Source organism: Bos taurus, chromosome 7, assembly GCF_002263795.3.
Source record: "Bos taurus isolate L1 Dominette 01449 registration number 42190680 breed Hereford chromosome 7, ARS-UCD2.0, whole genome shotgun sequence".
Classification (NCBI taxonomy): Eukaryota; Metazoa; Chordata; class Mammalia; order Artiodactyla; family Bovidae; genus Bos; species Bos taurus.
In genome coordinates this window covers 18,097,672-18,118,368 of record NC_037334.1, presented here as the reverse complement: position 1 = coordinate 18,118,368, position 20,697 = coordinate 18,097,672, and the positions used below count along the sequence as shown (strand labels likewise).

At 47.6% G+C, this 20,697-nt stretch overlaps 1 protein-coding gene across 3 annotated transcripts in view; it reads right to left on the bottom strand.

Moving 5' to 3' along the window:
• Positions 1 to 20,697, bottom strand: part of ACER1 (alkaline ceramidase 1) — a 57,275-nt gene that overhangs the window by 14,402 nt on the left and 22,176 nt on the right. The window contains exon 1 of one of the 3 annotated variants that reach the window (NM_001434959.1): positions 12,257 to 12,419. The exons of 1 other annotated variant lie outside the window; for it this stretch is intronic. In NM_001434959.1, the coding sequence (NP_001421888.1) occupies positions 12,257 to 12,349 (93 nt within the window). In that variant the 5' untranslated portion in view covers positions 12,350 to 12,419. Of the gene's footprint in view, positions 1 to 12,256; positions 12,420 to 20,697 lie in introns of those variants that run through there. One more of the 3 variants, XM_010806926.4, reaches the window with a different exon arrangement.

Sequence of the window (20,697 nt, the reverse complement as noted above, 5' to 3'; positions counted from 1 at the left end):
GTGGCTCACTGTCTCAACTGCTCCCAGGCGTGTGGGATCTTCCCAGATCAGGGATTGAACCTGTGTCTCCTGCACTGGCAAGGGAATCCTTCACCACTGAGCCACCAGGGAATCCCTAAACAGTTTCTTAATGAAGGTGAAAGAGGAGAGTGATCTCCTATTGACTGGCTCTCAAAACAGTTCAAATGGATTTACCTGTCACACATAGGAAAACACTTGGCAAGGATGTCCCTGGTGGCCCAGTGATTAAGAATCCACCTGCCAGTGCAGAGGACATGGGTTCAATCCCTGGTCCTTGAAGATCCCACATGCTGAGGGGCAACTAAGCCTGAGCGGCACCAACTTAACTGAGCCCACATACCTAGAGCCCATGCTCCCAAAAAGAGATGCCCGCACATGCCACATCTAGAGAAGGCCTGGGCACCGCAACAAAGACCCAGCTCAGTCAAAAAAAGTAGTGAATTTTAAAAAATACTTGGCAGAGGGTCCTGCATCTAGAAAGTTCTGAATAGAAGGTGCTATAACTTCCTAATTACTTTCTAGTTACTTTCTAATCTTTTGAGCACGTGACTTTACAGGTTGTTCTTAATCCTCACACACCCATCAAGGCCAGGCTTTCTAGCTCCTGTTTGGCAATGTGGAACCCAGGTCTCAGAGACGTAGAGTGATGTCTCCAAGGTTGCACACCTCTGAAGTTTGCTTTTACCCGGTGCTTTGAAAGATAGGATGGGAGTTCCTCGTGGTCCAGTGGCTAAGAGTCTACACTCCCAATGCTGGGGGCCCGGGTTCCACCCTTGATCAGGGAACTCGATCCCACATGCCACAGCTAAAGATCTCACAAAACGCAACTAAGACCCAGTGCAGCCAAACAAATAAAAAATGTTTTAAAAATTTAAAGAAAAACAAGAGGACTAGATGTGTGGTGATGACTAAAGGGGGGCTCCCCTGTTTCCTGGATATGTCATCTAATTTCTCTGAGTCCCCCTTTCATGCAAAAGTAAAATTCATGCACCATTAATGCTGTCTAGGTTTTGATGATCCTCTCCTATTGTACTGTAAACCTAGACAGTGTATTAAAAGCAGAGACTTACTTTGCTGACAAAGGTCCAAATAGTCAAAGCTATGGTTTTTCCAGTAGTCTTTCCATGTACAGATGTGAGGGTTGGACCATAAAGAAGGCTGAGTGCTGAAGAACTGATGCTTTTGAACTGTGGTGTTGGAGAAAACTCTTGAGAGTCTCTTGGACTGCAAGGAGATCAAACGAGTCAATCCTAAAGGAAATCAACCCTGAATATTTATTGGAAGGACTTCTATGAAAGCGGAAGCTCCAATACTTTAGCCACCTGATGCAAAGAGCTGACTCATTGGAAAAAACCCTAATGCTGGGAAAGACTGAAGGCAGGATGAGAAGGGGACAACAGAGGATGAGATGGTTGGATGGCATCACTGACTCAATGGACATGTGTTTGAGCAAGCTCCAGGAGATGGTGAAGGACAGAGGAGCCTGGTGTGCTGCAGTACATGGGGTCACAAAGATTTGGACACAATGAGTGACTGGACAAGAACAACAACGATGCTACCACGAAGGCTGTTGGCAAGGGATAATGGGTGCATGAGGCCAGGCATTGAAAAGCTACCTTGCTGGGGACATGGTTTCAGCTCAAGAAATAGTAAAGGCTGCTGCTGCTCTTGTTATTGTTGAAGGAGATAATAATAGCAGGCTTATTATTGGTACAGATACTCCAAGCTCAGCTGCCTACATAATGAAGGTAGGGGCCCTTGAGTGTGTAGAATGAGGACTCAGTGACAGGCAGTGCCTGTAACTAATAAGCTCCAAGTGGCTTCGGAGTCTCTGATAGAATCAGAGCCCAAGTTTCCCAATCACTGGCCCCACCCAGACTCCAAGAGTTGGGCGAGGCACCCGCCCGAGATTACCGCCAGTCCTGAGCTCTCACGCGCATGAGCTGGACTGCTTGCGACGCGGCCCCGGAAGGTGACTTCACCTCAGTTCAGTCATTCACTCACTCATTCATTCAGTCAACAATCATCCACCCCTTCAGTACTGTCTGTGTGCTCAAGGACACTGTTGTTGTTGTTGTTCAGTCACTAAGTTGTGTCTGACTTTCTTCGACCCCATGGACTGCAGCAGGCCAGGCTCCCCTGTCCTTCACTATCTCCCAGAATTTGCTCTAACTCATGTCGATTGAGTTGGTAATGCCATCCAACCATCTCATCCTCTGTCAGCCCCCTTTTCCTCTTGCCTTCACTCTTTCCCAGCATCAGGGTCTTTTCCAATGAGTTGGCTCTTCACATCAGGTGCCCAAAGTATTGGAGCTTCAGCATCAATCCTTCCAATGAATATTCAGGGTTGATTTCCTTTAGGATTGACTGGTTTGATTCTGCAGTCCAAGGGACTCTCAAGAGTCTTCTCCAGCCTCTTGCATTAGCAGGTGGATTTTTTTTGTTTTACCATCTGGGCCATCAGGGAACCCTCCCTTCAAGAATATCGCCAGTGTCTGAAACAAAGTCCCTGGGACTTCTCTAGTGGTCCAGTAGTTAAAATGCCACACTTCCACTGTAAGGGGCATGGGTTTGATTCCTGGGCAGGGAACTAAGATTCTGCATTCCACATGGCATGGCCAAAAAAAGAAATAAAAAACCCTCAAAGTCCCTCCCTTTTACCAGGTATCCAGTCAGAGTTTGGGGGTTATTCTGTGCCTCATTTTCCTCCTCTATAAAATGTAGGCCTTGGGGTTTCCCTGGTAGTCCAGTGGTTAAGAATCTGCCTATCAGTACAGGGGTTCAATCCCTGGTCCAGGAAGATCCCACATGCTAAGAAGCAACTCGACTCGTGGGCCACAGCTACTGAACCCACACCGCCTAGAGCCAGTTGCTCTGCCGTAAGAGCAGCCATTGCAATGAGATGCCGGCACACTGCAACGAGAGAGTGGCCCCACTTGTCACAACTAGACAAAGCCGGAGCAGCAACGAAGACCCTGTGCGGCCAAAAATAAAAAAGTGTTAAGAAAAAACCCACAGGCCCTATCTCTGAGCGCCACGGTGAGGACTGGAGAACTGAGTGCTGCAAGACCAGGGGGTTTGGGCAGTTTTGTTCACTGCTGCCAGCCCCCAGTGTCTAGAACAGTGCCTGGAGTGCAGTAGGTGCCCAGCAAATTTTTGTGGAGAATAATACACGCAAAGAATATGTGTCAGGGGAATTCCCTGGTGGTCCTGTGGCTAAGACTGCACTCCCAATGCAGGGGGCCCAGGTATGATCCCTGGTCAGGGAACTAGATCCCACATGTGGCAAATAAGAGTTCACATGCCCCAACTAACAGATCCTGCATGCTGCAACTAGGACCTGATGCAGCCAAATAAATAAAGGCTTTTTTAAAAAAAGAATACGTGTCAATAGTGCGTACATGTGCCTGGCGCTTGCGCAGTGCGCCATGGGGCAGCTATTATTCTAGAATGCTTTGCTGTTTGGATCATCAAAATCTGGCACGGCATCTGGTAAGTGGATGTGGCTGAATTCCTTAGGGCTGGAAGGAGGAAAGGGAGCGAGATGGGGGAAGGGAAGGAGGAGAGGGAGGAAGGAAGGAGATTGACTTGAATTAACGCCTCACCTCATCTCAGCCTTTCTCATTTACCCACCATCCTGGGATAAAACCACAGCCCCGGGACTTCCCTGGTGGTTCAGTGGCTAAGAGTCTTACACTCCCAATGCAGGGGTCACAGGTTCGATCCCTGGTCTGGGAGGATTCCACACGCCGCTGGGCAACTAAGTCCGAGTCACAAGTACTGAGCCCAGAGCCGCAACTACTGAAGTCCACGCTATAGAATCTGTGCTCCGTAACAAGAGGAGTCGCTGCAACGAGAAACCTGTGCACCACGATGAAGAGTACGCCCCCCACCCCCGCCGCTCATCACCACCAAAGAAAGCTCATGCGCAGCAATGAAGACCAGAGCAGCCTAAATAAATAAAAATTTTTTAAAAACATGCTTCTTTCCAAGGCACGACTTCACCTACTGTGACTTCCATGAAGACAGAAAACACCTGTTTTATCCTCAGCTGTGTCACCAATGCCTTTAAAGTTGGGCACCCAGTAGGTACTCCAGAAGAATTTGTTGAATCAATTAAATCAAGAAACATGGCTGGGGGGGCAGGAGGGATAAATTATAGTGTAAGATTAATAGATACATGCTGCTGCTGCTGCTGCTGCTGCTAAGTTGCTTCGGTCGTGTCTGACTCTGTGCAACCCCAGAGACAGCAGCCCATCAGGCGCCACCGTCCCTGGGATTCTCCAGGCAAGAACACTGGAGCTGGTTGCCATTTCCTTCTCCAATGCATGAAAGTGAAAAGTGAAAGTGAAGTCGCTCAGTCGTGTCCGACTCTTAGCCACCCCATGGACTGCAGCCTACCAGGCTCCTCCGTCCATGGGATTCTCCAGGCAAGAGTACTGAACATAAAATAAACAACGAGGTCCTATTTTCAGCACAGGGATCCATACTCAATACCCTATAATAAACCATAATGGGAAAGAACATGGAAAAGGATTTCCTTGGTGATCCAGTGGTTAGGACTCTGCATTCTCACTGCTGGGGCCCTGGGTTTGATCCCTAGCGGGGTAGCTAAGATCCCACAAGTAGTGAGGCATATATGCTATGCTATGCTATGCTATGCTAAGTCACTTCAGTCGTGTCCAATTCTGTGTGACCCCACAGACGGCAGCCCACCAGGCTCCCCCGTCCCTGAGATTCTCCAGGCAAGAACACTGGAGTGGGTTGCCATTTCCTTCTCCAATGCATGAAAGTGAAAAGTGAAAGTGAATATATTCTTTGTGTGTGTGTATCTATCTATCTATATATATATCCCTTGGATTGACCAGGCAAAAACCCTGGAGTAGGTTGCATCTCCTGCACTTCAGGCAGATTCCTTACCCACCGAGCCACCTGGGAAGCCCCAGCGCCCCACAGAAACCCCCTTGTTGCATAGGAACTCAGTCCTCTGAAGTAGGAAATGGCAACTCACTCCAGTCTTCTTGCCTGGAAAAGTCCACAGACAGAGGAACCTGGCGGGCTACAGTCCACGGGGTCCCAAAGAATCAGACATGACTGAGCACCATGCATGCACTTGGTCAATATCTGCTGAATAGGAGGAATGAATGAATGAGTTTTTCTTCCCTAGCACATACCACAACCTGGCATCCTATGCCCTTCAGTCTCGTTTAGTGCTTCCATCTCCCAGGACACCAACCCCACTGCCCGTGCGTGCACACTCAGTCGTGTCCAACTCTCTGTGACCCCCTGGACTGGAGCCCACCAGGCTCCTCTGTCCAAGGGATTCTCCAGGCAAGAATACTGGAATGGGTTGCCATTTCCTCCTCCAGGAGATCTTCCCCACCCAGAGACTGAACCCATATCTCCTCTGTCTCCTGAATTGCAGGCAGGTCCTTTACCTGCTGAGCCACTGGGGAGGACCCATTCCAGCCCCATGACAGCAGGCATTTCTGTCTGCTTTGATCACCACTGTGTCCCTGGAGCTGGAGCAGTGCCTGGTTCCATCAGTTTCCGATGAATGAAGAGGGAAATAAAGGGGTCATTTAATCTACCCCGGCGTCAGCTCTAGGAGGCCAGCGGTGGGGGGTGGGGGGGTCACCGATGCCTGTTTCTGCGAAGGAGAAGAGAGATCCAGAGGGACCTACTGAGTCTGGGCCCGGGATGTAGCAGGGGCGTTCTCGTCAGTTTCAGGTGTGCAATTATCCTATTCATGGCATCTGCTCTCCCTGAGGGCAGGAACCATGCCCTCCTTAGTTTCTGTTGGGCCTGGCATACCAGAGGTGCTCTGGAATTAATTGCTGTTGCTGTGGGAATTCCCTGGCAGTCCAGTGGTTAGGACTCAGCGCGTTCACTGCCGGGCACAGGTTCAATCCCTGGTCCCTGAAACTATTAATATGATCCTGCAAGATGTGCAATGAAGCAAAAAAAAAAAAGGAAAGAAATTGCTGTTGCTGTGAATGTTGAGAAGAAAGGCAGAAGAAGGAGGTGTGGTTTTGAGCTCATGGGACCTGTCAGTCACAGCCAGGTGCTCAGAGAGGGGCAGGCCTTGTGCCTGGGTCACAGGCATCCAGGGAAGAGAGAGATGGGAGTTATTAGCACACTGCAGAGGCCAGCCATGCCAAGCTTGTCTGAAGAGGAGGTGAGGAAGCTGATGGAGGTGTGGGCACTGCAGCTGACAACCTCCTGGCTCTTATCACCCTGTCAGTTCAATACCCACCCCCCACCAGACTCGCCCTACTCATTCCCACCTGCCCATGCAGCTCCCCACAGCAGGCACGCCATCCCACTGCTCTGGATCTGATCATCTGAGAGGGAGTTTTCTAGGGAGGATGGGATGCAGAGCTTCTGAAACTTTGGCAGGATCCCAGGGAAAAAATTTCAGCAGCACAGCTGCCTCTGGGAGTTAAAGTCAGGGTTGGGGAGCCTTGAAACACCTCCCTACACCACTTGAAACTCTCCCAACTTAACAGCAGCCCAGAAGGAGGCCACCAAGCCAAAGCAAACAGGCACTGACTGGGGTGGCCCACACACCACGAACCACGCTCATCCTATTCCAATCCCTCCCACCACGCTGTGTTCCAGCTGCACCACACTTCCAGACTCCTGGCCAGACTGTGAAACGCAATCAGGTGTCCCAGCCACCCCCACAGTGTGGAGTCCCCCATGCTCCCAGGTCTGCCATGGCTCCCCAGTGCCCGTACAATGGCGCATGGACTCCTCTGCCTGACAGCCTTGTCTTGGTCTCTGGAAACCTCACCAGCCCCTTTCCTCACCTTCCGTCCCACCCCCTCAGGCAGGCAGCCTAGGTGCTGGCTTCCAGCTACCAGTTCTTGTCTCTCACCTCAACACCTTGGCATATGCTATTTCCTTTGACCCATCCACTTTAGAGAACATTAACTTATTCCTTAAGCATCGAGGTTCCCTCCCCCACCCACCAAATGGAGGTGTCACACCCCACCCCATGGTTCCCCACCATTACTTCGGGAGCCCTCTTTCTCCCTTAGTCATGAGCTAACCATGGGGTTGGGAGGAGTCCACTCTTAATTCTGAACCACCCCCTCCACAGCCTGGGGGCCCTAAGCCTCTCTGGGACCTGGAATCACCCAGCACAAGTTGGTTTACAGCATTTTTGCTGAATGCATAATGAGCCAATCGATGAATACAGGAAAAATTTCAAACACTCCAACTCAGTATTGAAAGCTTCATCTATGCATTCCCCCAGTGGCTCAGTGGGTAAGAATCCACCTGCCAATGCAGGGGACATGGGTTAGATCCCTGGTCCGCAAAGATTCCACATGCCACAGAGCAACTAAGCCCCATGGGCCACAACTGCTGAAGCCTGAGTGCCCTAGCGCCTGTGCCCAGCAAGAAGAAGAGCGACCACAATGAGAAGCCTTCACACGCACACAGCAACGAGAGTAGCCTCCGCTCACTGCAACCAGAGAAAGACCCCGAGCAGCAACGAAGACCCAGCACAGCCAAAAATAAAATTTGTTAATTAATTTTTTAAAAAACCTTCATCTTTACCTGGCCCCATATTTTGGGCACAGAGACACACCTTCCCAAACTGGTTGTCCCTCTTTTACTTCTAAGACTTAGCACATCATTTTCTTCTCTTCTGCTCCCTTTCCTAGACTCCTACCAGCCTTGGTGAGCTCCTATTCTTCCTTCAAAACCCAACTCCTAGGTGCCCTCCTCCATGAAGCCTCCAGAAACCTGAGCCGAGTCCTCCAGCACATCCTTCTTCTATACCCTGACTGTGTTGAGCTGGGCCCTGCCTCTACCAACTCCAGGCTCACGGCTCCTTTCCAGCAGATCAACAAGAAAGCAAAAGATTCTTCAGAGAGCACTGTTTTCCAATTACAAGTTATGACTCCTAAATGGATTGTGATGAAATCCATGTGAATGGATTTAAAATTTTCTTTCATGGGCTTTTCCTGGTGGTCCAGTGGTTAAGAATCCACCTTCCAACGCAGGGGACATAGGTTCAATCCCTGGTTGGGGAACTAAGATCTCACATACTAAGGGCAACTAAGATCAAGTGCTGCGATTACTGAGCTATGAGCCTATGGGCACAACTAAGATCTGATGCAACCAGAAATAAATAAATACTAAAAAAAATTTATTTCTTCTACATCGTCTTTCATTTACATACCTAGATCAAAAGCATGCTTTTAAATAGCTGCCTAGTATTTTGACATGTATTCAGCACTACACAGATTGGTGAAAATGTTATGGTTTCTTTTTCTTTTTTGGCTGTGCGGTTTACAGGATCTTAGTTCTCCAACCAGGCATTAAATCCAAGTCCTCCTCCCTGGTGACTCAGATGGTAAAGAATCTGCCTGCAATGCAGGAGACCCCGGTTCCATCCCTGGGTCAGGAAGGTCCTCTGGAGAAGGGAATGGCTACCCACTCCAGTATTCTTGCTTGGGAAATCCCGTGAACAGAGGAGTCTGGCAGGCTACAGTCCATGGGGTCGCAAAGAGTCTGACACCACTGAGCAACTAACACTTTCACTTCACTCTTCAGTGAATGCGCAGAGTCCTAACCACCAAACTGCCGGGAATTTTCTATGGCTTCTTTTTTATTCACTTATGTATTGCCATTGCAAATGTCTCAGAGGTGACATTATACACAGACTTTGCCAGCCATAGGCATTGTCTCTTTGGTGAAAGTTCCTAGAGGTACAATGGCAGGGTCAGGGGTAAAGTTTATTTGTAAATTGATGTCTTTTTTAAATATTGATTTATTTGGCTGCACCAGGTCTTAGTTGCAGCATTTGAACTTTTAGTTGTGGCATGTGGGATCTAGTTCCTGGACCAGGAATCGAACCTGGGCCCCCTGCATTGGGGGCACAGAGTCTTAGTTACTGAACCACCAGAGAAGTCCCTGTAAATTGATATCTTGACACAAGTTGTCAACTTGCTCGAAGGAGGCCACAGAATGTGAGTGTGCCCACATTCATTAAAAAAAACAAACTCATTTTTAACTCCTGATTTGAGAGGCCAAAAAGAAAAAAATAAATTGTCTTCAATTTGGGCTTTACAAAAGAAAAACTTCTTATATGAACAGGAAGCAGACTACAGCTCCCTGAGTCAAATCCAGCCCACTGTCTTTTGTATGGCCCATGTGCTAAGAATGATGTTTACAATTTTAAAAGGTCACAAAAAGGGAATTCTCTGGTGGTCCAGTGGTTAGGACTCAGATTCCATTGCAGGTGGCAAGGGTTCCATTCTTGGTTGGGGAACATCCCAGGAAAAAAAAAAGGTTTCAAAAATTAAAACAAGGACAACATCTTGTGACACGTGACAATTACTTGAAATTCACATTTTGGTGTCCACGAATAAAGTTTTATTGGCATTCAGCCATGCTCTTCTGTTTACATATCATCTTGGCTGATTTCTAGCTACAAGAGCAGAATTGAGTAGTTTTGAAAGAGATCATGTGGCTCCCCAAAATCCAAATCTACTGTCTATTTGGGCTTTCCAGGTAGCTCAGATGGTAAAGAATCTGCCTGCCAATGCAGAAGACACGGATTTGATTCCTGGGTTTGATCCCTGGGTCAGGAAGATCCCCAGGAGGAGGGCATGGCAACCCACTCCAGTATCCTTGCCTGGAAAATTTCATGCACAGAGGAGCCTGGTGGGCTGCAGTCCATGGGGTCGCCAAAGAGTTGGACATGACTTAGCTAAACAACATTGTCTATCTGGTCTTCACAAAAAGAGTTTGTGGGGGCTCCCCTGATGGGTCAGGGGTAAAGAATCCGCCTGCCAATACAGGAGACATGGATTGGATCCCTGATCTGGGAAGACCCCACATGCTGCAGAACAACTAAGCCTGTGCACCACAACTACTGAGCCTGTGCTCTGGAGCAACTACTGAGCCCATGAGCCACAACTACTCAAGCCTATGTGCCCTAGAGTCCGTGCTCCACGACGAGAGAAGCCACTGCAATGAGAAGCTCGAGCACCGCAACTAGAAAGTAGTCCTTGCTCATCGCAACTAAAAAGCCTCCACAGCCAAAAATAATACATAAAATTATGTATATATAAAAGGAGTTTGTGGATCCCCGAAGTATACGCCTTATTAGCTAAAGTGATGGGGTTAGGGAACTCGGAAGTGTGTTGGAGGAGAAAGTCTCTTCTATAACAACTCAGATTCGATTTCCCCATGCCCTGATCTATTTGCCAAAGCCTTTTGAGTAGAATAAAAGACATCCTAGGGAATTCCCTAGTGGTCCAGTGGTTAGGACTTGGCACTTTCACTGCCAGGGCCCGCTTTCGATCCCTGGATCAGGCAGCTAGGATCCCACAAGCTGCACAGCCAAAAAAGAAAAAAACAAAAAAGATGTCCGAGGTGAATACTGTCTGGTGACACTTCTGTTTCTGTCTGATAAGTATCTGGAAAGGCAGGTATTGGATACTGATGATGTAGAAATCTGTCGGAATATGTGTCATGACCAGAATCGGTTTTTAGACCTACAGCCTTGGCGAGTTACCTACAAGCTATTCAATTTTCCATATTTAGAGACGGGCTGAGGGCCCAGTGGTTAGGACTGTGCTTCCACTGCAAATAGGTACGGTTCAACCTCTGGTCCAGGATCTAAGATCCTGCAAGCCCAAGGGCACAGCAAAAAAAAAAGACAGGTTGAAGAAGGATAGCATGGAGCGGAATTTTACACAAGAGCACACAAATCCGGATGCAGCCCACACCTGAGCCAGCCCTCTCTCCATGCCGTCTGTGGGGTGGGGCTGGAGATGGAACTTTCTGGACTGCTGTGGAATGCAGAGAGGAGGGTTCCAGAACCCCCAACCCTCTTCTCTGCCTCTAGGCATTGGCATATTCAGCCCCCTCCCATTTTATAAGGAAAGGCCATTGAGGGCCAGGAAGGGCCAGTATCTCAAACGCTGGGGCAACTGCAAGGATGCCTTGGTTCTCAAACTCTCAGGCTCCAGCTTGGAAAGTGCTGAGGTCAAAGGTAACAGAGTCAGAGCAACTTGGGTATTGTGGCACTGAGCTTCCCCTTCTCCAAGAACAAAGCCTCTCTTGGATGTGTCAAGTTCAAATCCCACATTTGAGTACCAGCGTGACCCTGGGCATATCCTTCAGTCTCCCTGAATGCCTGTTTCATCACCTGGAAAATGGGATTAACTAACTCCATATACTATGCATGCATGCTAATTTGCTTCAGTCGTGTCCAACTCTTTGCAACCCCATGGACTATAGCCCATCAGGATCTTCTGTCCATGGGATTTTTCAGGCAAAAATACTGGAGTGGGTTGCCATGCCCTCCTCTGGGGGATGTTTATATGTGGTGCCTAATTCCCAGGGAAGATTAAATGGGGTTTTTCAGGCAAAATATTTAGGACGATGCCTGGCACACAGTAAGTGCTCAATAAAGGCCATTATGTGCAAGATTGCATGTTCATCATTTATTGAGCATGTATTGTGTGCAGGGCACAGAGTAAAGGATGTTTCCTCATTACCCACCATCCTGGGAACTCCAGGAAATGTCCCCAGCAGCCCGCACAGGACAGCATAGCTGCACGTGTCTTTGCTCATGCACATCTTTCAAGCTTCAGTTAAATGCCACTGCCATTGACACATCCATTGACACAGGATTTTTGAGCTCTTTTCCTGTGCCCCCATAGCAAGGCCTGGGGAAAGGATGACCAGTCATCCTGTTATACCTGAAACTGAAGGGTCTCCTGACACAAGACTTATGGTGCTGAAACCAAGACTGTCCCAGTAAACCGAGATGATTTAATCACCCTGGGCTGAGAGTATAGCTGAGAATAAAGTAGACATAACCACCTACTCCAGGAAGTCCTCCCTGATCCACCCCTCCACCACTGGCTCAGAAGCCACCTCTTGGCTTCTCTGAAGCTGCCTTTGCACCTCCCTTTACAGCAGCATCACCCTGGCTTATGAATGCCTGGAGTAGCCTCTGTATCCTCCATTCCAGGAGGGCAGAGAGGACTCTTTTTCAGGTCACTATTGCGAGGCTCATGCCAAACAGAGACAGTCTAGTGAATGAAACCCAGCAAGGCAAGCCTTGCCTAACAGATGAGCAAACCGAGGCCCAGAGAGGCGGGCCACTGGAGCAGGATTTCCCAGCAAGGAGGTGGAAGAGCTGGGGCTTGAACCCCTGTTAGCTGAGACTCTGTCCTGCCAGCCCTCCCACCCGGCCCCTCACCGTGTTGTAGAATTCGGCCACCAGCTGTGAGTACTGGAAGTTGGGCTCACACCAGTCCACCTCGGAGCTCTGGTAAGCGAAGACGCTGGGCATCTCGACACCTCACCTGCCGCCCGCTGGCTGCGTCTGGCAGAGAGCAGCATCTGAACCTACAGAGGGACAGGCCCAGCCAAGGCAGGGAAAGGATGGCGGAATACCCTGCGGCAGGCAGGTCAAGAGGAGGAAAAACCTGCTGGACGGCTCCCTGGTTGCACCAGGGACAGCCTGCCTGTGAGGTGGTGGCAGCTGCCCTGGGCATAAGCAGAGGGGCTGGCACCATCCAGGGAGGGCAAGGGGGAGTGGGAAAGGGGGCCTCCCTTCCCTGCTCCCTAGGAGTGGGAGTTAGGGAGACTGTTCCTTGGAACAGTAATTTTAAATACTGGTGATGTTAGATCACCATCCTCACTTTACAGATGGGCAAAGTGAGGCAGAGGGCAGTCCTTTGCATAGAGCATGCAAGGTGAGGACACCAAGATGTGCACATAAGCAGGCTCCTGACTCCAAGCTTCTACCCAGATGCCGCCTTTAAGCTACATATCGCAGCCTCCCAAATCCAGGCCAAGAGCTGCACATCTGCCCCCATGGACTCTACTCAGCTCCCTCGGGGGCCTTTGGTGATATGACCTCCTTTGAGGGTCCCAGTCTTCCTGTCTGGGCTATGGGAGACTGGGCTGGATTGAAACCATTTCTCTTGGGCAGACAAGACCGCAGATACCTGGAGGGTCTGAGTTTCCAATGAATGGGAGGGGACTGTGGAGTTCCAGGCCTGGGGTTCCCAGTCCTGACTTTCCAGGGCTGTGGAAACCTCTGGTTTGAGAGTCAGACAGACTTGAGTTTGAATTCTGAGTTCCTCCCATTCCTAAGCTGTGTGACCATGGGCAAGTGAATTCACTTCTTTGAGCCTCAGTTTTCTCACCTGTGAGATGAGAAATAATAGTACTTCCCTCTTAGGGATTCTGTGAAGATTTAATAAGCTGATACAGCATTTCCTTAAGGAGAACATTTTTTGGTGAGGTGGACCTGCATTCACTTAGCTGTATGGCGAGAAATCTATTTACTCTTTTCAATTCTCAATAGTTACAAAAGAGGGGCTCAGTTGATGCTAATATATGTTTATGCCTCAACATTTAATCCCTTTGTTTGATAAACACAAAGTACTGTTTGCCTGCCTTCAGCAGGCAACAGTATCCAGCTAGACCATCTAGACATTATTTACTTTATTTTAAAGTAAGTTTGTCTTCTAGCTGCTCATAGCCACTTTCCATTCATGGCAGAGTTCTTACAAAGTTTCTTTTTAAAAATAAACTTACTGAAGCCTTATCATTCTTGCGGTAGTTACAAAAATCTATACAGGTGAAAAAAACCTGCATAGACAGATATGATAGACACATAGACATGAATAATGACAAACTGTTGACATCTGAATAAGGTCTACAAATCACACTGACATAAGTTACTTGGTTTTGAAATTGTAACATTATATAATATGTAACCCAGGTAAGAGAAATTGGAGAAATATGATAGAAGGATACAGATCTGTCTGTACACTTTTTGCAACTTCTTGTGAGTGTACAATTATTCCAATATAAAGAGTTTTTTAAGTAACTGGTTTGGGGTTTTCATTGGTGGATGAATAGCTCAACAAAATGTGGTCCACCCAAGCAAAGGGATATTATTCAATGTTAAAAAAGAAGAAGATTCTGACACCTGCTACAATATGGATGAACTCTGAGGATATGATGCTCAGCGAGAGAAGCCTGTCACAAAAGGACAAATACTGCCTGATCCTACTCACAGGAGGTCCCTAGAGGACCTCAAACCATTGAGACAGGAAGTGGGGGCCAGGGGCTGGGGGTGGGGTGGGGAGTGGGTATTTAATGAGCACAGAGTTTCAGTTTGGGAAGATAAAGTCCTGGAGATGAATGGTGGGGATGGTTGCCCAACATGTGAAGCTACCTGATGCCACTGAGCCTAGGCTCAAAAACGGTTAAGACAGGGACTTTCCTCATGGTCCAGGGGTTAAGAGTCTGCACTCCCAATACAGAGAGCACAGTTTCCATCCCAGGTTGGGGAACTAAGATCCTGCATGCTGCAAGGTGTGGCTAAAAAAAAATTAAGATGGTACATTCCATGTTATGTATTCAGTTCAGTTCAGTTCAGTCGCTCAGTCGTGTCCAACTCTTTTCGACCCCATGAATCGCAGCACGCCAGGCCTCCCTGTCCATCACCAACTCCCGGAGTTCACTCAAACTCACATCCATCGAGTCAGTGATGCCATCCAGCCATCTCATCCTCTGTCATCCCCTTCTCCTCCTGCCCCAATCCCTCCCAGCATCAGAGTCTTTTCCAATGAGTCAACCCTTCGCATGAGGTGGCCAAAGTATTGGAGTTTCAGCTTTAGCATCATTCCTTCCAAAGAACACCCAGGACTGATCTCTTTCAGAATGGACTGGTTGGATCTCCTTGCAGTCCAAGGGACTCTCAAGAGTCTTCTCCAACACCACAGTTCAGAAGCATCAATTCTTCGGCGCTCAGCCTTCTTCACAGTCCAACTCTCACATCCATACATGACCACTGGAAAAACCATAGCCTTGACTAGACAGACCTTTGCTGGCAAAGTAATGTCTCTGCTTTTGAATATACTGTCTAGGTTGGTCATAACTTTTCTTCCAAGGAGTAAGTGTCTTTTAATCCCAATTTTAAAGTAATTGATCTAGGTTTTTAAAGGGGTGTTATTTGACAAAATACCTTAAGTAAATAAGAGTTTAGGGAGGGGGTGGATATAGGAAAATCTTGAGGGTCGTCTGTAAAGTCAGAAACTTGGGAACTATTGAGTTGTGTATGTATGCTTATGGTTCAGCCCAGAGCTGGCACTGAACTAAAAGAGGCTATTATACCACCATCACCAAAATCACCATCACCATCATCACCTGTTTTTGCTGTTCAATCACTCAGTCGTGTCCGACTCCCTGCAACCCCATGGACTGAAGCATGCCAGACTTCCCTGTCCTTCACTATCTCCCAGAGTTTGCTCAAATTCATGTCCATTGAGTCAGTGACACCATCCAACCATCTCATCCTCTGTCGTCCCCTTCTCCTCCTGCCTTCAATCTTTCCCAGCATCAGGGTCTTTTCCAATGAGTCAGCTCTTTGCACCAGGTGGCCAAAGGATTGGAGCTTCAGCTTCAACATCAGTCCTTCCAGTGAATATTCAGGGTTGATTTCCTTTAGGATTTCCTGGTTTGATCCCCTTGCTTTCCAAAGGACTTTCAAGAGGCCTCTCCAGCACCACAGTTCAAAAGCATCAATTCTTTGGCACTCAGCCTTCTTTATGGTCCAACTCTCACATCCATACATGACTACTGGAAAAAACACAGTTTTGACCATATGGCCCTTTGTCAGCAAAGTGACATCTCTGCTTTTTAATATGCTGTCTAGGTTTGTCATAGTTTTTCATCCAAGGAGCAAGCATCTTTTAATTTCATGGCTGCAGTCACCATCCACAGTGATTTTGGAGCCCAAGAAAATAAAATCTGTCACTGTTTCCACTTTTTCCCTATCTATTTGCCACGAAGTAATGGGACCAGATACCATAATCTTAGTTTTAAATGCTGAATTTTAAGCCAGCTTTTTCAATCCCCTCTTTCACCTTCATCAAGAGGCTCTTTAGGGACGTCCCTGGTGGTCCAGTGGTTAAGACTCCATTCTCTTAACGTAGGGGGCCCAGGTTCAATCTCTGGTCAGGGAACTATATCCCAAGTGCTGCAACCAAGGGCTTCCCTGGTAGCTCAGATGGTAAAGAATCCCACTGCAATGTGGGAGACCTGGATTCGATCCCTGGGTTGAGAAGATCCTCTGGAGAAGGGACCGTCTACCCACTCCAGTATTCTTGTCTGGACAATTCCAGGGACAGAGAAGCTTGTCAGGCTATAGTCTATGGGGTCGCAAAGAGTCAGACACAACTGAACGACTTCAACACTCACACTTCACATAAGCAAAGACCCAGCATGGCCAAATAAATTTTAAAAGGAAAAAAAAAAAAAAGAGGCTCTTTAGTTCCTCTTCACTTTCTGTCATTAGAGTGGCATCATCTACATATCGGAGGTTGTTGATATTTCTTCCAGCTTGTGAGTGATCTAGCCCAGCATTCCACATGATGTACTCTGCATAAAAGTTAAACAGGGTGACAATATGCAGCCTTGCTGTCCTCCTTTCCCAATTTTGAACCAGTCAGTTGCTTCATGCAAGGTTCTAACTGTTGCTTCTTGTCCTGCATACAGGTTTCTCAGGAGATAGATAAGGTGGTCTGATAGTCCCGTCTCTTTAGGAATTTTCCACACATCACCATTAGCACCACTACCATCACCATTTCCATCATCACCATCATCGACAAGATGTCAAAGACTTCCATGTTCACACTCTGCCAGGAACACCACCACCTTTAAGATCCTCTGAAGGGATGGAAAAGATGTCACATTTAGAGGTGACAAAAGTTTCCAGAGCCTGGATTCAAAGCTTGGCTTGGCTCTCTACCAGATCAGCAACAACCAAACTGTAGCCATAGCCCACCACCGTCGCCATCACCCCAGCCTCTCCAAGCCCAGTTGGAAGCAGATAGCCTCCCACGTCCCTCCCTAGTCAAATCTGGGCCAGGAATAGTTGTCAGGATCTGGTTCTCCTGAATCTTGGTCAAGGTTTAACAGCCAGAAGGAAGGTGATGAGAGGTGCCTACGCCCAGCCCAGCGTGGGGTTGGGAAAATTGCCTGCACACACAGACTGGGGCAACAGGATGGTGAGACAGCTGTGTGGGTGCTGCAGGGTGGTGCTCGCCTTCTGCCAGATGGCAGGTGTGTGAAGTGCCAGAGCCTGGGTGGAGAGGTGACAGGTCTCCGTGGGCATGCAATGAATTAGCACAAACAGCAGCTTGAGACAATACACCTTTACTATCCTACGGTGCTAGAGAGGAGGAATTCAAAAGGAGTCTTATGGGGCGAAAATCCAACTGTGGGCAGAGCTGTCTCCTTCCAGAGGCTCCACGGGAGAGTCCAAACTCTAGATTTTCCTAGTTTCTAGGGGCGTCCTGCCGGAGAAGGCAATGGCATCCCACTCCAGTACTCTTGCCTGGAAAATCCCATGGACAGAGGAGCCTGGAAGGCTGCAGTCTATGGGGTCACTGAGGGTCAGACATGACTGAGCAACTTCACTTTCACTTTTCACTTTCATGCATTGGAGAAGGAAATGGCAACCCACTCCAGTGTTCTTGCCTGGAGAATCCCAGGGATGGGGGAGCCTGGTGGGCTGCCATCTATGGGGTCGCACAGAGTCGGACACGACTGAAGTGACTTAGCAGCTTAGCAGCAGCAGGGACCACCTGCATCCCTGGTTCATGGCCCCTTCTTCCATCTTCAAAGCACATCATCCCCTCTTTGGAGGTCATCATTTTACTCCATCTTACCCCCTTTTCTCAGATTTGGAATTTCTTATAAAGACTCTTGTGAAGACTGGATCCACTATGTAACACAATCTTCTCTCAATTCAATCCTTGAATTAAGGATCTTTAATTCAATGACACCTTTGCCATGGAAGGGCTTCCTTGGTGGCTCAGAAGGTGAAGAATCTGCCTGCAATGCAGGAGACCCAGGTTCAATCCCAGGGATGGGAATATTCCTTGGAGGAGGGCATGGCAACACACTCTAGTACTCTTGCCTGGATAATCCCATGGACAGAGGAGGCTGGCGGGCTACAATCCATGGGGTTACAAAAGAGTCAGACAGGACTGAGTGACTAACACTAACACTTTGCCATGGAAAGTAACATATTGCCAAGTTTAAGTAACAAGGATGTGGACACTTGGAGGGAATTAATCATCTACTTGGACTTCCCAGGTGGCTCAGGGGTAAAGAATCCACCTGCACTGCAGGAGACTCAGGTTCCATCTCTGGGTTGAAAAGAAGCCCCGGAGAAAGAAATGGCAACCCACTCCTGTACTCTTACCTGGGAAATCCCACAGACAGAGGACCCTACAGTCCTACAGGTGGGTGACAGGCCATGGGGTCACAAAAGAGCCAGACAGGGTTGAGCAACTAAATGACAACAAGTCATCTACTCACCACAGAGGGATCTCAGGATTGGGGGCCCGGGGCTGAACTAAACTGGGGTTGAGATGGATGTGAGGATGGAATTGGGGGTGAGAATGGATAGAGGGTGGGGAACTGGCCTGGGGATAACTATGGAGTGAGGCTGGAGGCCCAGTTGGGATTGGGATGAGGCTAAAGGCAGTGCTGGAGACGGAAGGCACTGGGAATGGACATACAGGTGAGGACAGGAACAGTGTTGGGGTGAGTTTGATGACAATGTTGAGACAGGTTTGGGGATGAGGGTGGACTTGAGATCATAGGGGGGGTCGGAATGGGGACCTCATTCATCCCTCATTCACCATCATAGGGACCTCATGAAGCTGTGGATGGGACTCTGTCCGTGACGACATTGGCATCCCACCTCAGGTCAGCTGCTGTGGGGCTTGTAAGGGTGGGAGGTAGACGCCAGTGGGGTGTCCATCAAGAAGGCTGACAATGAGCCGTGACCCTTCCCCATCTCTGCTCACCCAGGCAAAGGTCTGATGTATGTTACAGAAAAACACAAGTGGCCAAGAGAAAATGAAACTGGCCGATAAGCTTACAGTCCAGAGTTAACTGTTAGGGCATTTTTACCTGAAACAATCATTCATATTATTTATTTTCAACAAAGATGTTGGTGCTATTGTATGTTTGTTTCTAATTTCTTCACTTAAAATGCCATTAACAGCCTGTGATATTTTGAAGCCTTCTTCACTATAATTATTTTATTTTTACTTTTTAAATTATTTATTTATTTGGCTGTGCTGGGTTTTACCTGTGGCATGTGGGATACAGCTCCCTGATCAGGGATTGAACCCAGGCCCCCTGCATTGGGAGCTCAGAGTCTCAGCCACTGGACCAGCAGGGAAGTCCGTAGTTTTACTTTTAACCATGGGAAAATACACAGAACATAAAACTTCCCATCTTGACCATTTTCAGGTGCAGAGTTCAGTGGCATTAAGTACATTTATATTGTTGGACAACCATCCCCACCATCCATCTCCAGGGGAAGGTTGGGAGGAAGGATAAACTAGGAGGCCAGGATTAACAGATACACATTACTACATAGAAAACAAACAAGGTCCTGCTCTATAGCACAAGGAACTCTACTCAATATTTTGTAGTATTTTGAATTTTTTCAAATTCTTTATATACATATATATCTGAGTCGTTGTGCTATACATCTAAAATTAACAAAACATTTTAAATCAACTATACTTCAGTTTTTGAAAAACAGCTGGATTGAAGTATAATTGAATATGATAAACTGCACGCATTTAAAATACATAACTGGGTATTGTCTTGACGTATGTATACACATTTGTGAAACCAACACCGTCACTCAGATAATTAACATGTCTATCTTAGTGTAAGCTTTTTTTGCTGTTGTTTTGATGTCCTTTTTAACAATTAGTTTCTTTTTAAAAATATGGCACATACAAGGCTTGACCAAGAGCTCACAATGAGGAAAACTGAAATCAGTGCAGTTTATTTTATTTTTCTGATTTCCACCACTGACTTTATTTAATTAAAACTAAGTTTCAGGTGTCCATTTTCTGAACAAGGAAGTTACTTTGTTTCATATTTTAAACAATAGCTGTACCCATGTATTTTTATTGTGTGTTTTTAAAAAACTTTTTATTTTGTATTGTGGGACTTTGCTGGTGGCTCAGACGGTAAAGCGTCTGTCTACGATGTGGGAGACCTGGGTTCGATCCCTGGGTTGGGAAGATCCCTTGGAGAAGGAAATGGCAATCCACTCCAGTACTATTGCCTGGAAAATCCCATGGACAGAGGAGCCTGGTAGGCTACAGTCCATGGGGTCGCCAAGAGCTGGACACGACTGAGTGACTTCACGTTCACGTTCCCGTTCACAGCTGATTAACAATGTTGTGACAGTTTTAGATAAACAGCAAAGGGACTCAGCCATATGTATACATGTATCCATTCTCCCCCCAGACTCCTCTCCCATCCAGGCTGCCATATAACACTGAGCAGAGTTCCCTGTGCTATACAGCAAGTCCTCGTTGGTTATCCATTTTAAATATTAGCAGTGTGTACATGTCCATCCCAAACTCCCTAACTATCCCTTCGCACCGTCCTTCCCCCACCACCCCTGCAACCATAAGTTCGTTCTCTATCAGTCTGTTTATGTTTTGAAAGTAAGTTCATTTGTATCATTTCTTTTTAGATTCCACATACAAGGGATGTCATGTGATATTTCTCCTTCTCTGTCTGACTTACTTCACTCAGTATGACAATCTCTAAGTCCGTCCATGTTGCTAC